The sequence below is a fragment of the Xiphias gladius genome, chromosome 15 (genome assembly GCF_016859285.1).
Source record: "Xiphias gladius isolate SHS-SW01 ecotype Sanya breed wild chromosome 15, ASM1685928v1, whole genome shotgun sequence".
Classification (NCBI taxonomy): Eukaryota; Metazoa; Chordata; class Actinopteri; order Istiophoriformes; family Xiphiidae; genus Xiphias; species Xiphias gladius.
Window position 1 is genome coordinate 10,343,316 of NC_053414.1, and position 25,658 is coordinate 10,368,973.

The 25,658-nt window shown below is 39.8% G+C and overlaps 1 protein-coding gene across 4 annotated transcripts in view; it reads right to left on the reverse strand.

The window, feature by feature from the left end:
* Positions 1-25,658, reverse strand: part of fat1a (FAT atypical cadherin 1a) — an 82,013-nt gene that overhangs the window by 25,562 nt on the left and 30,793 nt on the right. For all 4 annotated transcript variants that reach the window (XM_040146052.1, XM_040146051.1, XM_040146054.1 and 1 more), the window contains exons 4-10: positions 23,064-23,125; positions 16,882-17,214; positions 15,677-15,893; positions 13,147-13,286; positions 5,658-5,933; positions 5,228-5,438; positions 487-4,560 (exon numbers count right to left, since the gene is read on the reverse strand). In XM_040146052.1, coding sequence (XP_040001986.1) covers positions 487-4,560; positions 5,228-5,438; positions 5,658-5,933; positions 13,147-13,286; positions 15,677-15,893; positions 16,882-17,214; positions 23,064-23,125 — 5,313 coding nt within the window. The remainder of the gene's footprint in view (positions 1-486; positions 4,561-5,227; positions 5,439-5,657; positions 5,934-13,146; positions 13,287-15,676; positions 15,894-16,881; positions 17,215-23,063; positions 23,126-25,658) is intronic.

Sequence of the window (25,658 nt, forward strand, 5' to 3'; positions counted from 1 at the left end):
ATCTTTTAAGTATTCAGCACTACTTCACAAAGTATATCCTTACTTCTAAATCAAATATGTTTGGTACACAAGCAATCCTTCAAACCTAGCAGAATGTTCAAAAATGTACATGAACTAATGATAGTGCTGGTTTCTGATTCCTATTGATATTTCCAGACATCAGATAGATATTCAAACTTTGCTAATTAGTACCAGAGGAAGTATTTTTCCCCAGTCTATTTCAAAGCATTATTCAGATAATTATACATTTCTGTATTATGATGACCTAAATATTTGCCTAGAGCTAAGGCAGATTAAGCAATAACTCAGACTCCTAACAGATAATAGGAATGTGTAATGTTTCAAAGATGAGATATTATCGTCATATTAAGTGGCATAAACGGATAATCCCCCCCATAAGCTCTGTTTATGAAAAACTGTTACACAAAGGAGTAGGGAGTAAACTCTCTGGGTTTACTAATTATCTGAGAAATAATAATCGCCCACCTGTGATGAAGTAGTTCACTTGTTTATTGATGTCCTCAGAATCATCATCTGTGGTGCTGAGGATAGCAATCACCCCGCTGGGAGGAGGGTCATCTTCACTCACTGTGCCTTTGTAGATCTCTGCAGTGAAGCGGGGTGGGTTGTCATTCACATCAGCGACTGTTACCTCCACTCTGGTGCCAGCAAAGTGTTGGACTTTATCCCCTTGGTCTGTGGCCAGGACAGTGACTGTGTATTTGTTTATCTTTTCGCGGTCTAGCTCTTTCAAAGTGGTCACCCATCCAGTTTCACTATTAACAGCAAACAGCTCACAGATCTCTTGCGAGTTCTGCTTGGGGTCGAGGCTGTAAACGACATGGCCATTGGTTCCAGAGTCTTGGTCGGTGGCTTTGACTTGGATTACTTGAGTCCCACTTGGAAGGTTTTCCACTATGTAAGCTTCATAAGGGTCTGATTCAAAGACAGGCTTGTTGTCATTAAGGTCTTTCACTTGGATGTTTACATTTACAGATTCAACTATCTCGTAGTTCTCATGTTTGGTCTGGGCAAGCAAAGTTAGTTGGTACCATTTAGTAGTCTCATGGTCAAGGCTTTTCTGAAGTTTCAAGGCTCCACTGTCTCTGTCTACAACAAACACCTCATCTTCATTGCTCTCTGGAGTGTTGCCTTTCACAAGGCTGTAGACAACAGGTTGATCACTCTCTGCCTGAATCACATCGATTTCTGTGGCAATGGGAAGGTCTTCAGCAATAGTGTAACGGTAATGTGGTTCCGCAAATTTGGGAATTGGGGTCTCTGGTGCGACAATCCTGATGTAAACCTGTACAACTGAATGTTTGGATGGATTCCCAGTATCCTTTGCCCTCACAAAGAATGCATAGAGCACATTTTCAAGTCCAATGAGACTCTCTTTGGTTTCAATGACCCCAGAGGTTGGATGGATTTCAAAGTTCTCCTCCACGTTTTCAACATCTGCTTCGAATGAATACTCAATGTCAGCGTTGCTTCCTTCATCCATGTCCGAAGCAGCAATTTTAACCACAGAGGTTCCCCTTGGGACATCTGATGAAATAGTGGCTTTGTACTCAGCTGCTCTGAATTGTGGGGCATTGTCATTGACATCTGTGAGAATAACATTGACAATACAAAAGCCTACTTTACCACCACCATCTTTAGCCATGACAGAAATGGGAATAACCTTCTCAACGGTGTTCTCACGATCAAGGCTCTCCAGAGTGAAAATCTCTCCGTTGTCATTGACAGAGAACTTATCTTTTGCAAAGTCATTGACAATCTGGTATGTTATTTGCCCATAAATGCCTTCATCATCATCTGTTGCTTTTGCTTCTGCTACCAAGGTACCAACAGGTGAGTTTTCAACAAGCTCTACCACGTACTCCAACTGAGAGAAGGTGGGGTTGTGGAAGTTTGCACCGATAACTGTGACCATGACAAGGGCTGAGCTTCTGAATACACCATCAGATACTGATACATTGAGGTTGTAAAGAGACTGCATGTGTGGCCTCCTGTGGTTGGAAATGATGATGGCGCCTGTGTTTTTGTCTATGGAAAAGTTCTGATCTTCATTTCCAGATATAATTGAAAACTCCAACTTATTTGAGTCTGAGCTGTCTGCATCTGATGCTTGGACTTGGGTGATGAAGTGTCCACGTGGGGCCAATTCGCTGATAGTGGTTTTGTAAGTGTGTTCTGTAAATGTTGGAGCATTGTCATTTAGGTCGGTAACATCTATCGACACAATTACATCACTGGAGAGGGCTGGAACACCTCCGTCCACCACACGGACTCTCAACTTGTGCTGCTGGATCTCCTCATGATCAAGTATTTGAGCTGTAGAGATTGTTCCTGTGTCACGATCGATGGTGAAATAATCTGAGCTTTTCCCCTTTTCCTCAACCAACTGAAAGAATACTTCTTGGTTATTACCAGTATCAGAATCTTTGGCGTCAACTTGCAAAACTGATGTACCAATGACAGAGGCCTCAGAAATATTGCCATAGTAGGCCTTTGACAGGAACACAGGGGCATTATCGTTTACATCTTCCAATATGATATCAACAAACACCTCTGAGTGTGCTCCAGTCAGAGAGTCTGTGGCTCTTACATTTAACTTATAAGCAGGATGTGTCTCAAAGTCCAAAGGCTGAATCACATGAATAACACCTGTGTTGAAATCAATTGAGAACTGTTTGAAAGGATCTCCCTCAGAGATGGTGTACACAATACGAGGGCTCTCGGAATCATTGGCCTGTACATGAAGCACAGGTGTGTGTAACTGAATGTTTTCAGGGATTTCAATGCTGTAAAAAGGCTTCTCAAATATAGGCATTGCTTTGTTCACCACTGTTACTGGCACTTCTACTTCAGCAGAGAGTGCCGGTTCTCCATTATCTTTTGCCATGACAGCGATGACAAAGTCTGTGTTGAGTGACTCCTTCTCAAATTTCTTTTTGAGAGAAATTTCACCATTGGTGCTGATTTGAAAGTACTCCTGATGTTCCTTCAGGTGATAATTGATATCTGCATTCGAACCCATGTCCTTGTCCACTGCTGTAACCTGTCGGATGACCTGCCCTTCCTCTGCATCCATCTGGACTAGGGCATGATAGGGAAGGTTTACAAACATAGGTTTGTTGTCATTCACATCTTCCACTGTCACAGTTACTAAAACATGAGCCCCATCTTCAGACTTGTCCTCTCTAGTGACTTCAACAATGATATCAAAAGTGTCCTGTGCCTCGCGATCAAATGGAATCCCAGTGGTTGAGATTACTCCAGATGTGCGGCTGATTTCAAACCTGCTGTCAGGGTTCAAAATTTTATAGAACAAAGGCTCGTTCACCTGGTTCCCAACAGCAGCAATGATTGCTAGTGTCTTCTTTGCAGACGAGTTTTCTTGGACATAGGCTTTGTAGAAATCCCTGGTGAACTTGAGCTTGCTCTCCTTGTTTTCTTTTACATTTATCTTCACTGTAGCAACAGTGGCAAATCTACCATCTGACACCCTAACCTTTAATTCATATCGGCTCCTCAATTGTGTGACATTCTGAATAGAGATTATGCCTGTGTTTGGATCCATCTTAAATTTCTCACCAATATTACCCTCAGAGATGGAGAAGAGAAGTTTGGAGTTGGGCCCAGAGTCTGAGTCTGTAGCATTCACTTCAATAACTTCCACCCCTTTATATGTTGGCACTATGACAGTTGTCTCATACAGTTCTTGGCTAAAAACTGGTGAACGGTCATTGACATCAATTACTTCAATGGTCACGTTGGCCGCTGTCTCTGCAAATAGGCGTGGCATTCCTAGATCATGGACCTGGACTGTAAAGCGGAAAACACTCCTCTGTTCATAATCCAAAACTGTTGTAATTCTGATGGCTCCGGTGCTTGAGTCAATGGCGAAATGTTTGTGTGCAAAAGGTTCGACAATTTGATAGATGAGCATTGCATTCTGGTCACAATCAGCATCAGAGGCACGAATGACAAAAGGAGTGTTTTCATGGGTCAGAACAACACTGTTGATGGGAGCGGACTCGCTGATCACTCCTTTGAATTCCCTCTGGAGGAAGATTGGAGCATTGTCATTTTCATCCTTTAGATGAATCTGAAGTGTTGTGTTGCTTGCAATTCCAGCCATGTTGGTACCCTGTATGATGAGCTTGTATTGAGAGTTGGTCTCATAATCTAAAGCTCTCTGCGTCACAACCACTCCAGAGTTTGGGTTAATATCAAATGCATTGTTGATGTTGCCACCTTTTATTTGATAGAAAACAGACGACTGGCTAACAGCTGTGACCAAGCTCACAAAACTTCCTGGGTGGGAAGATTCACTGACTTCTGCAGAGAACTCCTTTTCAGTGAATCTGGGAGCAGAATTATCAGAAACTGTTACCACAATGTGTACAGTGGCTGTAGTTGACAGTGCAGGAATTCCATTATCAGATGCCTTAACAGTGAGTTCAAACAGAGTCTTGCTGCTGCGATCAAGCTCTTTGGCTACTGTAATTGTCCCAAGAACAGGGTCGATAGCAAATGAGTTTGCAACATTTCCTGTAAGACAGAGAAGACAAAAGAACAATATGTTTATGTGGCTGTACTAGAAATGTTTTTCATCCTGGCCTGTGATGGCAAATAATGCAAAACACACATGATTAAAAAAAACAACCAATTAACTTCATTTTGCTATTAGTTGTACCAGGAAGATGTGTTTGATGAACATTTGAAAACAAAATCTTCAAAATGTTTCCCCCTTTCAACATTAGATTGTAAACAATGCTGACTTCAATTTTAAGCCCTTAGTTTAACTAAAAAAAACAAAAAACAAAAAAAAAAAAACAAGCCACAGTTTAATTACATTAAGTCATCTTACCTATTTCAAATATGCATGTATTCAAACAAAAAGCTAATCACCACATATTTCTTATTCTCATATAACAGCTTACTGTAGGAGAAAACCTTTGTGGGGAATTCTGAGGGGGGATCTGCTCATCTCCCACGTATTTGGAGATCCTCTAGACAAAGTCTTCAATATTCTCCTAGATTTTGTAACATATTCCATTCATGACCAAAATCCAGTGGGCAGCAGGATTCTAGATGACTCATACATTTTTTACAAGCTTATTTCATTGGCATTATTTTACAATGAAAGCTTTCTGCTGTGAGAAAAAAAGGAAACTGTGGCTCAAAAGAGTGGCATAGAAACATTGTGTATATTTACCTGATTCAATGCTGTAAACAATCTCTGCGTTATTGCCCTTGTCTTTGTCAAGAGCCGTGACCTGAAGCACAGCTGAGCCTATGGTAGCGGATTCAAATACACGACCAGAGTAAGGTGTGCCTATAAACCAGGGTGCATTGTCATTGGTGTCATCCACGTTGACAATAACACGCACAAGGTTCCTCTTTACCGGGATGTCCTGGTCTCGAACCTAGAAAGAGACAAAGGAGGGAGGAAGAATAGGAAGAAAAACAGAGAGGACAGTGTGTGACAGCACTCAAGGGATAACGCCTTCATGATTATTATTATAATGCAACAAACTATTCATATATTAAAAAGCATAGAAACAAACAAACTTAATTTCATTGCACACAATTCCAAAATTAACCATTAAACCATATGTAGGAACTCTGTTTTCACTGATTCATACCATGACGGTGAGGATGTGATGATGCATAGTCTCATGGTCCAGTCGCTCAGCGGTGTACAGAGTGCCTGTTCCTGGGTCCAGTCGGAACTTCCTCAGGCTGAAGGGATCAGTGCTGCTCAGGAGCGTAAAGGTCAGTTTGTTCTTCTCATCTCTGTCCACAGCGCTGATCTGCATGACCTCACTCCCTGCTGGTTTGTCTTCAGGGACATTCACGACATACGACTGCTGAGAGAACTGCGGCCGGTGGTTGTTGGTGTCAATGACGCGGATAAGCACCTATAGGAGAAAAGTTAATTGTAGAGAATATCTTTTAACACCTGACTAAAGCCATCTTCCAAATCATTAAAAGTTAATTTTTTTTTTGAGGCGATTATCTGAGCCATTTTTAATTTGTCATTGAGTGCTAAGGACTGTCATGTTTCAGAGGATAACTGGATGGACAAATCACTCAAAATAAATTCAGTGTTACAAGTTACTGTTCATTTATTTGATAAAAAGCCTGAAGAAGGTAATTCTACAGCAGTGATCCCCAACGTGGGTTGGGTTTATGTAAGGGTTAGGCTTAAAGTTAGGTTTACATGTGCAAACACATAAATTACATACTCCAACAACCCAATAATTACCAGTATACCAGTGAGTTTAAATTTCCTTAGAGATTTTAAACAGATTAATGATCACCAAACAATAAATGTACAAGTAAATGATTAAAAATAAGGTGACTTTAGTATATGCTGCAAAAATAGAGTCCAGGACACTCAGATGGTCAAAAAAACCTGTTAATGGTGCTTTTATCTTTATTTTCAGTCTCTAAATCCATTTCCCCTGCAAACACACACTATAAACTTTCCAAACCTTTCTCCTGCACTCCTGTGGTGTTGTGTAGGTATATACCAGATCAATAAATATGATGGCAAAAGCAATATTTTAACTGAATGGCCCCTTGATGCTGCTAACAGTGAAAACAAGAAAATCGATGCTGAATAACCACAATGCATCTAAATGAAATCTGAGATAGTTACAGGTGCTGGTGATTAAATTGAGAGTACACGTGTTATAAACCATGACAGTGAATGTCAGCCGTGGAAACAGGAAAAAATAAACAAACATGTCTAAATGTAATATAACTTTTAGGATGGTTAAATATGTTTTAATGATACTGTTTTGCAGATTAAACAATTTAATAATGTATACACAAATGACTGATCAGACTCAATCCATGAAACTAATTTCTACACATTTGTGCTTCTTGCTTTGGAAAGCAAAAAGTGCAGTGCTCTTTTCCCCATACACACAACAAAGAATCTAACATCCCCAAACTGTAAAATTCCACTGGGAGCGTGTTTTATCAACACCAGCCACTCGTCTACTGGACTTCCGACAGAGGATTATGGAGAGCTGCTGGAATGCCATCTCTGCTTCCCAGACCAGCGAGGGGCTTCTACCGTTGCCAAACATGGGGAACAAAGGGATCAGCCCATATTATACACCTGCATACCAGACACCAGGGGGTGATGTCCCATAAGGAAACAGTCGAAGCCGAGCTGTTTGGTGGAGAAGAGTGAAGAGGACTATAGTCACAATAGCTCTGACCAGTTGACATCTCACTAGCTGACCAGGATTTGTCAGATCTCTGGTCAACACAACTGCCCGCTGTCGCTTTTTGTCATAATATTGTTTGTTGAGCACTGTGAGCCTATATCAGAGACAAATATAGACTCAACCTGACAGGACTGATAACACTGACAATCTGCTGTGTGCTGTGATGTCGGCAATGCTGCCAAGGCTCGCAGATGTCATCTTGCAGGGGGAGCGCTGGGCTTGTTGTCTGTCAGTGCTGTAAACTGGCTGTTTGCCACAAGTAATGTGTTATGAGAGACCTATGTCACACTGTTAATCAGGATCTGTAATGTAAAATAAATACACTTTTCTAATGACACATTAACCTGGAAAAAAAAAGTATGGAATTGGGTCTCAAGTGTATGGTGCACCCTCAGAAGCCCGACAATTTATCTCATTCCAAGCATGTCTTCTCATGTCATGCCAGACATCATATAGCACCAGATCCCTGATGTCTCACAATCTACCTTTTACACACAAAGATGCATATAAATGCAGCGACACACACAGCCTCATAAAATATGCTCCTCCACACATGCAGTACATCCACAGAAAGAGGCTGTCCAGTGTCTCTCAATCTGGCCAGCCCCAGATAATGCATCTTGTGAATAGTGAGTAGTGTGGTGAGGGCTGACAGGGCTGTCAAGAAGAAAGAAACGGAACCTGGTCAGTAGTATTCACATCTATCTAATGTACTTTTTCATATGGTTTAGAAAGCACACAAAAGGCTATTCAGCCACCGTCCATTCCCCACTTGCACACAAACTTGCCTCTCCCTTTGCAAGGAAGCTCGACAACACTTCAAAGGAACTTTGCCCCCGAACATCACAAAGCAGCATGATACACCCTGACTGCAGCAGAAATGCTGGTGTAGAAGAAAACTCTGTAGTCTTTGTATAAGGCTTCCTCTGGGAATGCTGAGGAGGAACAAGATTGGGACTGAGACAGATGTGACAGATGGAGATACTAAAGAAAGAAAAGTGCTATGAGGGTGAGATGAGAGTAAGAAAGAGAAGTGACAATGAAAAACCAAAGAAAGCTAAGGGAAATGGTCAAATTTAGAAAACATAGGCTGTGGGTAAAAATGAAAGAAGCACACAAACAATAGATGGGGCTAAGAATTAAATGCAAAAAAAGTCCAGGAGAAGAAGAATCCTAGATATAACAGTCAGCTTTGATACTGAAGGCATGAAAACATGCAAGTATGAGTGACTGAGGTGAACTTTCGGGTGAGACATAAAGAGTGTCTTTGTAATGTGGACTGAGATAACATGAGAAACAGGAGACCAGGAACAGATTGTGAGCAGAACAGCTTGAGGTACTTCTGCACGGCCAAGGGAGGATGTCATATAGCTGGAGATGGGGGGAAGGGAGCCTGGGCTGTATGCCTTGTTGGCGCAGCTCCTGGCTATGAGGTGCCCGAGCTGGAATGCGGCACCCCTTGCCTACATCAGCTGATCCTTCAGAGACGCCTTCATAGAACTACAACGGTCAAATTGAAAGCACACAACAGAATGGCCGACTGTTCTCCATAGACCTCCCACAGAACAAGATCCCTCAGACTGATATTACCACTGGAGTCACAGGATGGCTGGATTAAAAATAATTTCAAATTTCAAACAGTTTGTCACTCCAATTTATAAATAAAAGACATTCAAGTTAAAAAAAAAAAAAAATCTGCTTAAGAGACTACAAATAGAACAGTGCCTTCTGAATAGCGAAACACCTTTTGTGTGGTATCCCGTACAGGACACACGGGAGCTCTCATTGTGCTCACTGTCCTCCTGTGCCATGTGTAGGAGAGGAAGCCCCCCTGCCAGGTGGCAGGTTCTGGGCAAAGGCAGGGCACTGGCACAGAGCACTCGAACATGTTCCCAAAACAGGATTAGCACAGCCCACTACCCACAGAGGTCCAGCGCTCTTGTTTGCGCTTTATTCTACCCAAACAGAATAATCATCATCCCTGCATGCCTGGCCAATAAATGTGGAGATTTTTGAAAACCAGAGAGGGAGAAAATCAGAGAGAAAGACAAAAGAGGGAGAGAGGGAAACAAAAATGGTAGAGAGAAAAAAAAAAGAAAAAAAACATTCCAAGGAGAGAGAAAATAGGCCAGCCTGTCAGCAGCAAAGCGTTCACATGACTTTGATTTAAGGAACAGACAAGTATAACTTTGAGCTTTCACGTGGTGCACTGCATGTCTGTGATCAGGTAGATCGGATTTGCTCTGAAATTCTGTGTGACTTGTTTTAAAAAGGTAAACAACATACTGTCCCCGAAGAAAACACTTCCAAACTCAATAAGAAACAATTATTGTCTCGTTTGCATTTGTTTTCTTGTTAAAATCCTCTTTTCTTGGATTCATTCATGTTGCAAGCACAGACATGGGGAAAACCTAAATAATTTTGGCATTCATATTATAATCTAGAGATTATAATCTGAATGTTGATTATAAGTGTTTGATGTTAATCCTAATACTGTACAATCAAGTGGATTAACTAAGGTGTTAATATTACAGATAATATTTGTCTTGAGTAAAACTACCTCAAGAAGTAAATTAATACATTTCATTGCGGTTTCACACAAGCTTTTCTAAACCTTAGCCCTACTAGTTGCATACCATTACAACAAAAATGCACTTCCCAGCTAGAGGTTCATTTGCAGTTTTCTGTTAACCCCCCTGCTAACGGAGCAAATACAGACAATGCTGAACAATGTTATTGGATAAACAAGTTGGTAGCCAAAACACTCAGATGGCTTTACCGAAACATGTTGAAGCACAGTGTATTCTGAGTCCTCATGACATTTAAGGTAGCCAATGCGCAAGCCAATTGGTTGGCTTGCGCATTTGTTTTTGTAACCAATGTGATATATCAAACATGCAAGTATGCAGGTTCCAATATGAAGTCTATATACTACACTGAAGACACATGCTTTGTTCTTACCTAAATGCTGCTCTTCAAAACATGAAAACTACTTAGGCCAACAAAAGTTAGTGGTTTTTCACAATGTTTTTTTTTGTTCAAACTAATCTGTGAAAACAATAGCTTTGCACTTTCTGCGATGTATCTATTACTAGCCAACCAAATTTGGGTAATTGCTATGTTCTCTGTTAGTGCTGTGTGCCTCTTTTAGTTTGAGTCACTTATTGGGCTCTCAGCATATCCCAGACAGCTGGCCTGCATCACTACGTGTGGTTTATGGAGCATACAAATTAAGCAAATCCATTCCCCAAACAGAAAACAGCTGACGTACAGTGGTCAGCTGGGTATACAATATCTTACACTCTGGCACTCATCTGCAAGAGAGCCTCTATCAGTCACAGCACTAATAATATAGACAAAAATACGCACATTCAAAATCTGATGGCACTGACAAAGACTGAACTGTTGTTGGCAATAAGCTTTATCTGATATACCGTACAAGTGAGTATTGTTTGACCCATTTCTTGTGTGAAACTGAAGGTTCAACTGAGCTGTGATGGCTTGTAGATATACAATTCACAAAGCTAATCACTCAGCAGATCTTAGAGTTAAAGCTGTCATTACACTATCCTTTGGGATTCGTACAGGAAAATATAAGGTATTGTAAGTTCTGAACCAAGATCTGAAAAAACTACTCCAGGGCATCAACATTTACAGCCAAGGTTGTCCAATTTAAATACATCACAGGCTGATGAACACCTGGTTTTCTGATATTCTTTCAAAAACACACTCTAAACTTTGCTTTAGCTTCAAAAAAAAAAAAAAAAGTGCAAATGTGACGCTGTCTTTAAAATTTCTGTAAATAAAATGTCACGGCATCATTGCATATGATACAATATCGAAGTTTCTCTCTTGTGTAGCCTTCAAATAATGCAGTCTTGTAGAAAAAAAAAAAGTGAACAATCTAAAATGAATTTAAGTTTGGAAGTCCATTAGGTGATTCGGTATTTTTTTTATATGAACACTGAATTAAATATTTGCAAGTAATGTGAAAAGGTTGCTAGTGCAGCTGGTTTCACTGAGAATCAAGCCCCACTGAGAATTAACCTTTGAAAGTCATTAATTTGACTTAAATGTCCCTGCATGCAGTATGGCTGAGGGGCTTTCAAACTGTCTGTCGCCAGGGCTTTTAAGAAAGTGCTTTACGGAGGGAGAGAAAATCACAGCTGAAAAAACAGGTACTCTGTGGCTGTTTTTAAGGTTCTGCACTAAACTAAAGGACTTGCTGCTTCTGCGGATGAGCTGCAAAATGCAAGTGAAGGCGGCGCTTCATTCAAGGCTCAGTGGAGCACAGCAGCCAGATGATGAAAGGCTTTATTCATACGGAGTGACAACAAATAGATTCCTTTCCAGCTACAGTTCTCTGAAGCTCCCCTTCGAGGACAAAGGACAAAACATTTTGAAAGCCGCCATTCCATATGACCCAAACTACCATGTAAAAATGTTCAAAATCTCACGGACAGGGCATGACCATCTGAACAAAAACCAAAGACAATTTGCATGCTTAAAAGCTTTTATCATGGCAGTTCAGCTTTGGAATCAGCTGGGGAGCAAGATACATGCAAGTAGGATTAAATTAGCATATTAATATATTAAAATTCAAGTATGCAACTGCTTTGGAAGTTTTTTGGAAGCAATCTTCATCAAAAAAATACTTTACAGTACCCAATACTTGTTTAATTTTCTTCTACATTAAAGCGCCTTTTCAGTTGATTTTACAGTTTGCCATGAGCATGTCTGCGTATGCATGAGTGTAATATATTTTGTTGATTTCATTCAGAACAGACCGAGGCAATCTGTTCCTCTCAGAGAAAAGTGAGATGGTTCACAGGTTGAGCGAGAGAGACAGCATAGGGGAGAAGTGGAGGGGGCTCAAGAATGCACACTTCAAAAAAAAACTCTGGCTAGACGGCACCATCATCACGGCAGCCTCGCATCAGGAATGAGACAACAGAAGATTCCTGGAGCTCAGTGCTAGACCGAGATGGTAGAGAACAGATGAGGTGGAACGCTAACTACCATATCACGGTTTGAAAATTTGTTCTTTAGGGTATATGCTAATTTGCTTTCTTAGCATGTCTGTATGGATTTGCAGTCAGGGTATGATTAGTTTAGCTTAGCATGAAGACTATAAACTAGGGGGAAACAGCTTGCGTGGCTCTGTCAGAAGGCTGCAAAATCCGCCTACAAGCACCTCTACAGTGTTGGAGTCTAGTTGTTGCTGTAAGGTTGCCAGGCAACCAGCAATAACTCCAGGAAGTCACTGCACCTGGCCAAGAAATAATCCTTCACATAACCTTTGTAACAACTTGTCATTTTGACACTTTGATTTTTGTAAAGATTATACCAACAAAATATAATGTGTTTATCATTGAGCTTAAGAAGTGCTAGTAGGTGGATTTTACTAGCTCTAACCAAGAAAGAAAATAAGCATAATTGAGAAAATATGCTTATTCGTGTTCGATTTTTCTTTTGATCCAGTTAACTAAATAAAACACAAAATATAATGGTAAAACACAATTCAGCCACACCGCACAGGCAACACCAGACAATATAAGAGGAACTCTTAATATAGCAAGCCTTACCTTTTCATATCCCGTTTTTTAGAATTGTTTATCATCTATCAATTTTTTTCGAGACAGCATCATAGAGTTAGAAGTCAGGTCATGTATGGATGTAACGAGGTACAGAATTATACAGCGCCATTTTCCCTGGCCGGTTGAAAGCACTTATAGCTTCACAGCATAAACATATCCCAGCAAACAGGACAGTTTGGCCACTGCTTCACTCATTACCCTTCCCTATCCTCCTAATATTACTTACATGAGAAAAACAGAACCATGACAACTGCCTCATCAGCTTCCAACCGTTTCATTAGTATTTCAATTACCTGAGTGCTGACAGTTCGTGTCCCATCTGTGGCTTCCACCGTCAGGTTGTAATTTGATTTCTGCTCAGCGTCCAGGGGCTGCGCTACAATCAAGGTTCCACTGGCCTTGCCCACGTCAAAACGGCTGTCATAATTACCACCTGTGGAATTATTTTTTTGTACAAACAACAAGGAAAATCGCTTAGTTGTGTGCATGTACCAAGGTTACACAAACACTGAATGGGGGTGCTGAGATGGACATACAAACATCAATTTTCTGCAGTGTTGATGTCGCAGATAATAATGAACAGATAGTTAATGACATCAACATTAATTTATCAGTGTAGATAAGTTTATCTAAACATCCACGTAATAGCTATTTGAAGTACACAATTAACCCTAAAACCCACGGTGTGTGTACATAATTGCAAAGTGGTGAAGGAGTAACAACAAAATATACACGGTATGAAATTATTCTAAAATCTCACAGATAAACCACAAAACAATGGATATAAAATAGAACTCAAATTCACACAGGGTAAGGAGAGGAGCTTTTCCTGGCCCTTATGAGATTCTATATCAGGTCACAGGTTTAACAATGTGGGAACAATGTGGCACAACATCCATCCAGTGGCACAAAATCAATTCAACCACAGCCAACAGGCAGCACCAACAGACAATGTAGGATGATCTCTTAATACAGCACAGCCTATTAGGAGATCCCAGCAGCTACCTTCTGCTGTACAGTTGTGGTCACAAGCCATCTGGAGGATGTAAAACACCTCAGTATCCTCTATGCCGTCTTGCAAATATCCAACCAAATAGAACATTCCAGAGAAAAGAGGAAAGCAGTAGCAGAGCACAGAAAGAGACAAGAGAAGAAAAGAGATGTGTCAGTCAGACATTGATTAGAGGGAGGACAGGCTGGGAGGTAGGGAGAAGAGACAAGCATTTTTGAAAAGAGTTAAAGTAAGTATTCTCATGCACATAGTGACTAGCATAAGTCATATTAAAAAGAAAATACACACACACACACATTCAAGAGAGGATTCATTAAGTTTGGAAATTTCAAAACACAGTTGCCAATAAAAATTGTAAGGAAATATACTTTCTCTTAATTGCCTTAAGCAGGGAAGCTGGGATAGTATTTACTGTTTTTGGCCCACTGATTCATGATACAATTCCGTTATCTAAACTGTTCTACACCGACAGACAGACGTAACTGCAGAAGCAGTAAAATTGAGAAAAATGGTTTAAAATTTTCAGACTGGCCAGTAAACCACATAAAATATAGATTGAAGTGCCTTAATTTAATGTGTGTTTAGGGTAATTCAGAACTTACAGCTGCCACAAAACTTACATAAGCCTTAAAAAGCCTTAAAAATGATACTACACTCTGCCTTTGAATAATCTTCGTAGGAAACACAGCATCTACTTTTTAAGAAAATAAACTTTATTTGACTATTTACAGTGCTTGACTAAAGGGATAAAACATATCTGTTTTGCTAGTGTTTCTCTGTCTGCTATAGAGATTTTCAGTATTTTGAATAATACATTAATAGACAATTTAATACATTCAAATATGTGATTGTAAAGTAGCTTAACCACACCATGAAATCAGGTCAGAAGCTGAGATAGCAATTACTGCGGCTCATCATCAGCATCAAAAAAAAAAAAAAAACAGGCTAACTTGTCTGCGTTAGGATGCTCCGTCAACTTTTCATGTTTAACGCTTGAGGCTTTGAGTGTATGTTCTTCAATGGTTCTTGTGCTGCTATCACCAGCTGATATAGTTCTATTTTTGGAAATCATGAATATGGGCAGGTGCACGCTGGTGGGGTCTGAGTCTGTTGTTATCACTTCAGTATAAAATAATTAGGTTAAAATGATTTAAAATGCTGCAAATACTAGCTTTTATGTTTATTTATTATTTCATTAGGCTAATGAGGCTACCAGGTAGAGTAAACTCTATACTCACTATGGACCATTTTGTTAATCCAGAGATAACATAAAGATTTGTTTATCCCCGTAGGTACAATTTCAGTAGACCAAGATTTTCTTTGGTTGACTAGGGCCATACCTCGTTTAGTTGTGTAAAATAATAAAACTCAATTACTAGAAGTTGGTTCATCAAAATGGGTTTTTTTTTCCCAATTACAGATCAAAGCTAGTAAATTCAGTTTTAGCTTTAGTTAAACTAGTATTTATTTATTTTTTTATTTTTTTAAATCTCTTTGGCAACATTATAGGCTGTTTTCACAAAATTATAAACTTCTATGGAATTGTGGCGTAATAATTTTTCTATAAAACAAATTTTTACCAAGTATGAAGTTACCACGTTTTGGCTTTGCAAGGCAGCAAACATTACAAAGTATTTTTGTTTTTGTTCTTTAAAATTGCCATATTGCCCATCTATTTCACACACAACTGCTATGTTAGTCCTAAAGTGCGAGAGTCTTTCCGATCTAAAAAGCATTTTTTTTTGACAGAGCATTTCTACAGGATGCATGCATACACACAATGACAGAGATGCATGTGAAAGAGGCCCTACCTGTGATTTCAAACCACACAGGAAATTCAGAGGATTCGGTGGCGACAACGCCCACCATGTGCGCCACAGGGTCGCTTTCCATTACAGAAAAGGTGAAGGGGGACTCCTCAAAAAGCAGGGGAGCGGCATTGGCTGGTACTTTTGGTTTGGGAATCCACTCAATATGCAGACGACAAGTGGAGGATTTCTGAGGACGTCCATTGTCGACGGCTTTAATCTAAGAGAGTCAGAGAATGAAAGACTGTTACACAGTGTTATGTAACATTTTTTTTTGCAAATGAGTTTCTGTATAGCTCTCTAGTGGATCCTTTGCCTGAATCTTTTCTGAAGTACATATACAGGAATGTTTGGCTATGCAGCTTGACAGTTAATGCTTACAGATAAAGTACAGCGATAAACCATATTAAATTAATATTAAACATACTGGATGCAATAGGAACCAATGACTTGTGGCACAAATCCACAGAGGGTTCTGTTCTGTTTGAATCGTAAAAGCATTTCTAAACTCTCAGCTGTCCACAGGGCAAGAAAACCTTGCATTCAGAACAACAGAACACCTTTTGTTTTCCGTTGCACATAGTGCCCAGCATAAGTTAGGCACTATGTGCAACTCTTTCACGATTCCACCTTTTGTCAGGACTTCAGTTACTGTAAACTGTGGTGATCCGTGTCTTCTTGCAGCAGGAGAAAGAACTTTAGAGATATAAATCTGGATAAAATCACTTTAGGTATTACTAAGTGTTTCACTGCAGTTTTGACAGCCAACTGAGATAACTAACCAAGTAAATTCTTGCTTTTTTGCCTCACAGGTGGAAAGATTGACAGATAACATTAATTTCACACATATAACACAGTGTAATCCTAAAAAAAACACTGAAAATACAACTGTCATAATGCTGAACACTGACAAAATTAACAAATATAACATGCTCCCTAAAACTAAAAATAGATGTCTTTGCAAGTAATTTTATTCTACACCTGTGGTCCAAAATGACGGGTGGGCCAATTAGCTCTTGGTCTTACTCACAGAGACCTTTTTACTGCATTTTAAACAAAAACTGAAAACAGGGCAGAGGAACAAAGGGGGTAGAAAAGATGAGAGGATGGGTGAGTACAATGAAAAAGCATTTGTTGTAAAAATTTTACTGCTCATCGAGAGACTATCAGGCTGAGGAAAGGATGAAGGCCTGGGATTAGATACTTACTGTAAGAATGTCGTACTCTCCAGAAGAAGAAGGGAACTTCTTGGAAGACACCAGGCCAGTCTTGGGCTCAATAAAGAAATTGCCTTGTTCGTCTCCCTCATCAATGCTGTAGGAGATTTCAGCATTAGGCCCCTCATCGCGGTCCGATGCAATGACCCGATACACTGGGTCTCGCTTTATGGCTCTGTCCTTCTCTGGCTTCTGCCGCTCAGGGAGTTGGATCTTGTAGATCTTCTCCAGGAACAACGGCCTGTTGTCATTCTCGTCCCGGACTTGGACGATGACGCGGACAGTGGTGGATTTAGCGGGAACCCCATGGTCGGTGATGGTGATCTGAGAAGACAGAATAGAGAGTTCAGACCAAGAAATGTATAGACTCAAAGGCTTGGGGCTAACGACAAGTATTATCACAATAATATCCACAGAATATTCAGAATCCACAATATTATCACTTTCAATATCTCTTCTCACCTCAACTCACAATGCCACGATTGTTTTCTTTTAGATATAGATACAGTAAAGACCCAAATCCTTCATAGTTACAGTGTTAGAGTTGTAGAACAGGAGAAAGTGAATAACAACAGCAATATCATTGAACATTATATTAAACTATCCTGGGAATTTTTAAAGATGAAGACACTCCGTTAGAAATTCATCATTCCAAAGCCTAAAATGAATCAAAGAAAAGACGAAAAAGGGAAGCGTGCTCCTTCCCTTCATCATCTTTTCATTCCACGTCTTTCCCAGCAAGTTAAATGGCAGCCTAAATTAAAGGCAATTCCCGCTGAGAGCTGCTGTCAGGGGTTTTTTCTAATACACATTCCTTACCTAACAAAACAAGTACACATCAGTACCAGGAGACAAGTTGTTTAATTTTTTTTTAGCAAATAATTTCATCTCTGCAATATAATTACTTAACTTAGTCAAACATTTATGCATTAAGTACTTAGTGAGGATATTTCTTCTGACAAAAAATATCTTCATGTTGTAAAAAGGGACTTTCTCAGAACTACAAATACAAATCTTTGAGTCTTATAAGGCAAATTCTCCAGCATAAAAATACAAGACTAAATTGGATTTCATGTACAGTATTTTCAGCTCTGCAAGAGAGTCCATGCATAATTCTATTGGCAGCAATTTTGGCCCATTGGTTTTGCGATTGTTCGGTTCAAACCACTTTAATCCGGTTGGATGTAAGCAGTAGCATATTGGGGCTTTAAGACTCTTGGGCACCTATTTTAACCTATTAATAATGATTTAATAATCTAATTTTATGCATAAAGGTAGACTTTCTGAAGCATCCAAGTCTGATGATTTGGTGGCATTTTGGGGCACAATAACAGAATCTGGATGTATGCTTTTCCGTGTCAGCTCTTATACCCATTGGCAATGTAATTAACATTCAACGATCAATCACTTAAGAAATGGAACAATGTAAAAAAAAAAAAAAAAAAAGTCAGTTTAAATATCATTTTCGTAATTACAGTGATTATAGACAATTTCGTATCTTTAAGATAATTCTGGACTCTTCTTGCCCCTGAGGAGTTACAGGCTTTAGTTGGTGTCTTCAGGTAAAAATTATTTGTTTCACCGGAAAAATTCCCTAATCTGAAATAGCATTTAATATGTTTGCCTGTGATCATGATAACAGTATGTTTTCTGGCTGGTACACGAACAACCCACCAGAGCTAATTATATTTAATTAGTTGCCCCTTTTCATACTGTTAGCACCAGCTGCACTGACTCTGCTGCTGTGCAAACTGGAAAAAATGACTTTGCAGGGCTAATAAACATTAAGACTTACTGCCTTTAACTAAAGACCAGGGGCTTTTTTAAACCCCAGAAGTACTCAGCATTAAAGACAGTGTCGCACGACTGCATTATTAATTGAGTATCAATTTAAGTCTTGACATCAAATATTACTGGTGGCATGCTGACTCGTTGTCTTGTGTGCCATAATTTAACACTCTGTTTTTGTCTTCGGACGTTTGAGTGTACAGCTTGTGGAGTTTAATCAAAAAGCAAAGAGCCACACACTTACCTAAACAAACACATATTTCATACAGTCCCAGAAAAATGAGCTGAAAGGTTGTGCATCTGAGCACTGGCAGAGATCTGAGCATTTCTAGCTGCAAAATACTGTGGAAGGGCAGGACAAATGTCACAGTCATTTAAAACCATCTGCTAAGTGCTTCACTAAAAACAGTCCAGTGCCAGGCACACACCATTTGGTACCATAGTTTCAATTACGAAAATAATATGTTTTTGTTTTTCTCACAGTGTCTGCAGCTGTCCATGCTATTCAAATGAGCAGAATTAATTAAATGGAATGACAAGAAACCTGAGTGTGAATGTCTCTCTCAGGGAGGATATGTCGGTGCCCATCCAGTGCTTTATCATGAAGATTTTCACTAGCCACAGGCACTTGGATGATGTTCCACTATCACTTATTATAAAAAATACGTTGAAAAAAAAAGCTCTGTTTATGTAAGAAGATATATGACTAAAGTTATTTAAAATAAAATAAAAAAATTAGAAAATAAATAATAATTTAAAAAAACAAAAAACAAAAAGCAAACAACAACCCTGTGACCATATCCCAGCACAGTCCCTAATCATATCTGCTGTGTGTGAGAGCGTGTGTATGCACACTGGCTACGCAACTATCCATCACCATGTGCCTCTCTTTGGAACACTTTCATCAAAAGCCTTTGTTTGATAATTAGGCAAATTGCACAAAAGGCAGAGAAGTTACACCAGAAGGAGTCTGTCTCTTTGCACTGCTGTGAAGCTGCAAACTGAGAAACTGAGACAACTCATTATGCTCTGATCTGCTTTTGAAAAACTTTTAGCTTTATCTGACTGACCATATGTAAGTAATGTGGTTTTAATGTATTCAGTGTTAATTAAAATAACCTGGGATTCAGGATAAACTATGTATGATTTTTAGTTACTCTAAAAGTAAAAATGGCATGTGTTTATTGTGCTTTGCTATAATAGTGGGGGGATTTAACTAAAGCTGAAGTTCCCTACCAGATGTTTAAATAGCGCTCAATTTATATAGTGCAACCTGCTCTTTTTTCTATTACCATCAAACATGGATTGCAGAGGAGATTCTAGCCCCTGCTGTAATAACTGGTAAATTAAAAAGAAAAAGAAAAGAAAAGAAAAGAAAAGAAAAGACAATACCCTATTACAAGATGGCTACCACTAGGACGATTCCACTGCAGGAACTTTCCCAGGGGAACTAGAACCTTTTAAGGAACTCAAGAACTTAACCTGCTTATCAAACGGAGTAAATGGACTAACTTAGTTTCTGTACGACAGTTCAAAGTGGCAACACGCACACTACGGTATATATACGCAACAGTATATATTAAACAGTAAATACAAGAACAGCAGGATGACTGCACATTATATCCATGTGAGAAAATTGTGTTTCAAGTGGCGTCATTGTTTTTCAATCCGTCGTCGGTGTAATTTGTGATTCTCACAAATTCTCACAGTTTTTCAGATGTAACAGAAACTCAAACAGGAACACCTAAAGGGGATTTTTAGTTCCGACAGTAGTTTATCACCTGAGTGTACTCCCTTTAGCTCCATAGTGCCTGGAACTATTTGGTCAAGAAGGTTTGTATATTCTCTCTCAAACTTAATCAAAAAATGAATTCACAGTTTCTGTATTATACCTGTTAATTCAGTGTGGTCAATTTTTGAGTTAAAAAAACAAAACAATTTTCATAAGTAACTATTGATAAGAGTCCTCATTGAAGACATTTAATAAGAAAAAATGAAAAATATTCATTGGTTTCTGCTTCTCATGTGTGACTATTTGCTGGTTCTCTGTTTTCTGTCCTTGTAGACTGCATATCTTTGGGTTTTGGAGCGCTGGTCGGACAAAGCAACCATTCTAAAGACATCTGGGCTCTGAAAACGTAGGATGCTGATTTTTACTATTTTTTGACATTTTACACATTTACTGATTAATCAGAAAAAGTGGACTGGGTAGGATCTAATATCCTAGTCAAATAGGCCACACTGGTGACCTGTTCAAGGTGTATCCGTGCATCTTGGCAACTGCATGCCGCGATAGGGCTCCAGACAACAGATGTGAACAGCCCGTTCAGCTCTTCTTTTCCATTACAATGTGTTCCCTACAGTTCAAGGCCTGAATCCACAGCATGTCGTGGCATGTCCCACTTCTGCTATTTACCCTGCCCCCTCCTTCCTGGGACGGACGCCTCTCATCCTGCCGCTAGGGCCCACACAGACCATCAAGAGCAGCTTTGCCTTTTCTCAAATTCCCCCGCTGCCTTTCTGCCTTTAGCTCTCTCTCTCTCTTTCACACACACACAGGCACACGACAACTACCAACCCCCATCCGTCTCATCATAAAAGCTGAAGCTCCCTCCACCTCCTCTTGGCATTTGGTGCAAACAATGCTGACACAGCCCCCAACCTAATTGCTCCACATGTTCCACATGGCCCCACATGTTTCATTTCTTCTTCTACAACAAGCTAGTACAAAAACTTCAACACTACCTAGGACTTCAATGTGATTTGCTCTGCCAGCACCCAGTCCAAACACGAGGGCATGTGCACACACATCTATTCTTCTGAGTCATGATTAACTATTAATTAGCTACTCTAAGGATACACTGAGGTGTGAATGTGCGCGGGGAGGTCTAAATAGTAGGGTTTAGGGGTCTATGCCGGTCTATTAATGTATAGCCCCATAAAGCGCTTCCTGTTGGATTCCAATAATCAGTGACCAACACGGAAAAACTTCTTAACATGCCATAGTTACACATCTCTTCTAAGGCTGTGTTAACTCAGCCACTTTCTATCTATTTGGGTCAAATATTACTTGCTTTAAATTATCCCCCAACTTGTACTCAAATCAAATAAGAATGATAAATAGTTATTTTCCTGGAAAATTTGGTTCTTTGTGCACTGGAATTGCAGTATCTGATTAATCATAGTAAGCTCTAGTAATAAACATTGCAAAGAAGAGCAAGAATATTAGCATGAAGAGAATAGGGGTGTTGAATTTGGCGTAACATCAAAGTGTAACAGAGTTTGAGCTGAGTGTTTAATGTGGTTATTAAATGTCTGTCTGGAGGCATTTTGTCAAATGAGACAAATGAACAACATTCATGAACTCAGCTCAGATGGGAATTTTATTTATTAATTTTTTTTTTTCTGAAGACACAAAGACTTTGCTTCAGACATTAATTCCAACCTAGTAATTCAACAGCTTTCAACCACATGTTGGAAGTAGCAATTCTACGTCTACAGCAAACCGCTAGACGGAGAAGCTTTGGGTTTGCATGGCGGCCTTTTTCTGACCCCGATATCTGATAGTCTGCACAAATTAAAAAGGCAAAGAATAAAAGATTCAATTGTATTTTTTTCCTTTATAAATTTGTTTTTCAGTTTTGTTCATGATCTAAAAATTTCCCTCGAAAAATACAGTCTTCCCCTTTTGCTCACTTTCATCCCTATCATTTACTCTCTGTCCTGTAATAAAATTAGTGCAGTGCAATATACAATCAGAGTATGAAAAACAACACTGCTCTGGCACCAGATGCATGATCACCCAGTGATCATTGAATGGTGTAGCTTCTGACAATAATTAAACAGGCCTCCAATCTGCTCCTTGTCAGCGCCGGAAACCCAATTAAAACGCCTATTATCGGCCTAGGGTTCTGTGGTGTGAAAGAGATGGAGGGAAGCATCAGGAGAGAACAGAGCCGAGCTCAATTAAAACCCACAAGTTTAGACGTTGGTCTGTTGGTTTGACAGCAGTTTCCTGTCCCAGCTTGCTCCATCCACAAGACGGAACAGTGGGAAAGAACAAAGGAACAGTCACCAAGATCTCCCACACACCTCCCACCTATCCCTCCAACCCCATCCGGAAATCAGTACAAGGAGAAATTATTCCAAAAAGGACGCTTCTTGCATATACAAGACGACTTGTTTCTGTTGGCAACATGTGGCACTCAGCCAAAGCCAGAAAATCTCCTTTTTGAACAGTAGAACTAAACAAGTTTAACATTGAAGGCTCCGGATGATAATGTTACTAATTAACTTTCACATTCATAAAAGAGGCTGATATTGATCTGTCTCAATTTTTTTTTCTTTAGAAGTGAAAATCGGCTAAAATATAGTGTACAACTCACCTCAAGAACGTGCTCATCTTGCTGCTCTCTGTCCAGTTTCCTTGAAGTGGTTGTAACCAGACCTGTAGGAGAAAAACAATGATGATAAAATTAAATGCTGTATCACAGCCCAAAATATGAATTGACCAGGTCAAAATATTAGTATATTTAGTAGTATATGTTGACAAATAAGAAAAAGATACTTTGAGATACTTTAAAAACTATGTCTCTAACGCACAGTTCAGAGAGCAAAAGTTAACTTTTTTTTTTTTTTTTTTAAACCACACAAATCTCCTTATTAGTTCATTTGTTAGGTTTTCATTTTCAGATTTTTAAAACTCAAATGCTGACATCAAATATTCAGCTATGTGCAGGACAAACTATATCACAACCCCTTTTTGTCTTCTTTTCTTAAAAAACACGACACCAAAGCAACACTTTCAACAAGCGCTTGTTCAGTGCAAAAGGCCAGAAACAATATGTGTTTTATAAAACAAAAAACAATCCTCCAACTCACGGTTGGGTGACATAAACTGAACCCTGCTGGTTATCTCATCAGTCACCCATGAGTTAAGAGTCTGCTTCTGGAGGAGTGCTATCCCTGTAGGTCTTCCCTGTGTTTGGTCAATCCAGTTGCCAGACAGACCACCACACTGCCTTACATATGTGAAATATCACAAAGGTCTGCAAACTGTGCCCAAACAGCAGTAGAGCCTTGACACCATGCTTTTAGTTCTTCCACAAGCTGACTAAACAGACAGCCAGCCAGACATCACCCGCAGTCCTGAGCACTTTTTGAAACAGAGAAAAGGAAACTTCAGAAAAAGATCCTGCCGCTAGCTGAAGTGTTTCAAGGGTCTTTTTGAGCTCTATCATTCATTTAAAGTAGGGGGATTGATGTCGTGTGACATCAATTACACAGAGGGGACTTTGTTGAGCCAGGCTTTGAAAAAAGTAAAAACTACACAAGCTTGATTTCCTGGCTAATTCCATTTTGAATCAAATTCATAAACAAGGGAACAAAAGCAAAGTAGAGGATATTGCAACATGGCTACATTATAAGAAGCGTTCTGTTCTCACTCCCGGTGTAATTACAACTTTGCAGAGACACTGAGTGTAGACATGCCAACTTCAACCGCACCAGAGCTGTCTGCTTGCCACGCTGCGCCTGATTAGCATAAAGGAAAGGATTTCCGAAACCCAAACCCATCAATGGCACATATGCCTGAAACAAGAATAGCAGGCTGCAACTTACAGGTCCTGAAATAGCCCTCCCTCAGCAAAGCAATTGAGGCATATGAACCAAGTGCTTTTGCGCCCCCTTTTTTGTCATCTCCTTCTTAGGCTTTATTAGATCTTCACAGTGAGCTGGTGGTCTACTGATATTTTGGTAAGAAACAATAGCACCAAACATTTCCTGTAGGTGTAACCCCTGTTTTTGCTCTGCTTACGTAACAGAGTTAGATTACATATTGATGGGACACAAATTACATGTTAACTTTACACTAACATAAAATAGCACCCACTGAGGGTACAAATACGAATGATAAATCTAAATTAACACAAAAAGAAGTCCTGCCTCTACCCCCTTTCCCAGTACTGTTACATACACCTCCTCACTTTTTGGAAAGAGGTGTTTCAACACTGACAACAGAAATTAAACTTAATAAAATTACACAACCTGCCAGAATTCCTCTTTGCCATGTTGCATGATGTCTGCTAAAAAGTTAGCACAGGATCAGCATGGGTTACATGAGCCCCGTTTTAACCAGAGATTCCACTACATTGCCGTTAAGAGGACCCCTCATTATGCCGTCTTTGCTTGTTTACACTGAACCAATTAAAGCATGCCGGCGTTCTGGAATCAGAGGCGTTACATGTAACACAACAGCGTCAGCGTCAGCCCCGCCATGCCCGCTTTCCTTTTTACGCAGAAGTCGATTGGGCACTGCGACTACCTCCACTGCTGGCTTAAAAGGTGGAACAACAATGCCCCCCCCCCCGCCAATTCCATTTTCGTAACTTGTATACAGATCGACGAGGCAGAATAAAGGAACATTCCCGCCTTGAACAAGCTGTATAAGAGGGGCTATGAGCTAGCGAGCTATAGATTTTTACCATAAAAGCTAATCTGTATCACAACAAAACAGACCACCCTGACTAATTATTCATGTGCTTTAGCAAGACTGGAGCTAATGGATGATAATGTTTTTAGGCTCCCCTGTGTACCGTGTTAGGTACCTCTTCTCTCTGTACAGTTGTTATAGAGCAGAATACAGATGACAACGTTAACCACACTGAGTCTAGGTCTCTAATTTATAGTTCCTCTTCAAATCAGCCACCTAATCCTACCTATCTTGGCCAGCTATCATAACACATACAGTGCTCGAAATGTAAACAGGATACTCTGAGCACAGAAGCATAATATGGCAAGAAATATGACAATAGTTAAACCAATGAAATCCCAAAATGACTGGCCTTTATCCCAAGCCCACCCTGGAGAATAGAAATTTGGTTTCAGTTCTACCTTGTATGGAAAGTCCCATTTCACAAACACAATGTACACCTTGATGCTGCAACAGTGCGTACACCGGAAGATGAGTTAATGACAGTTGC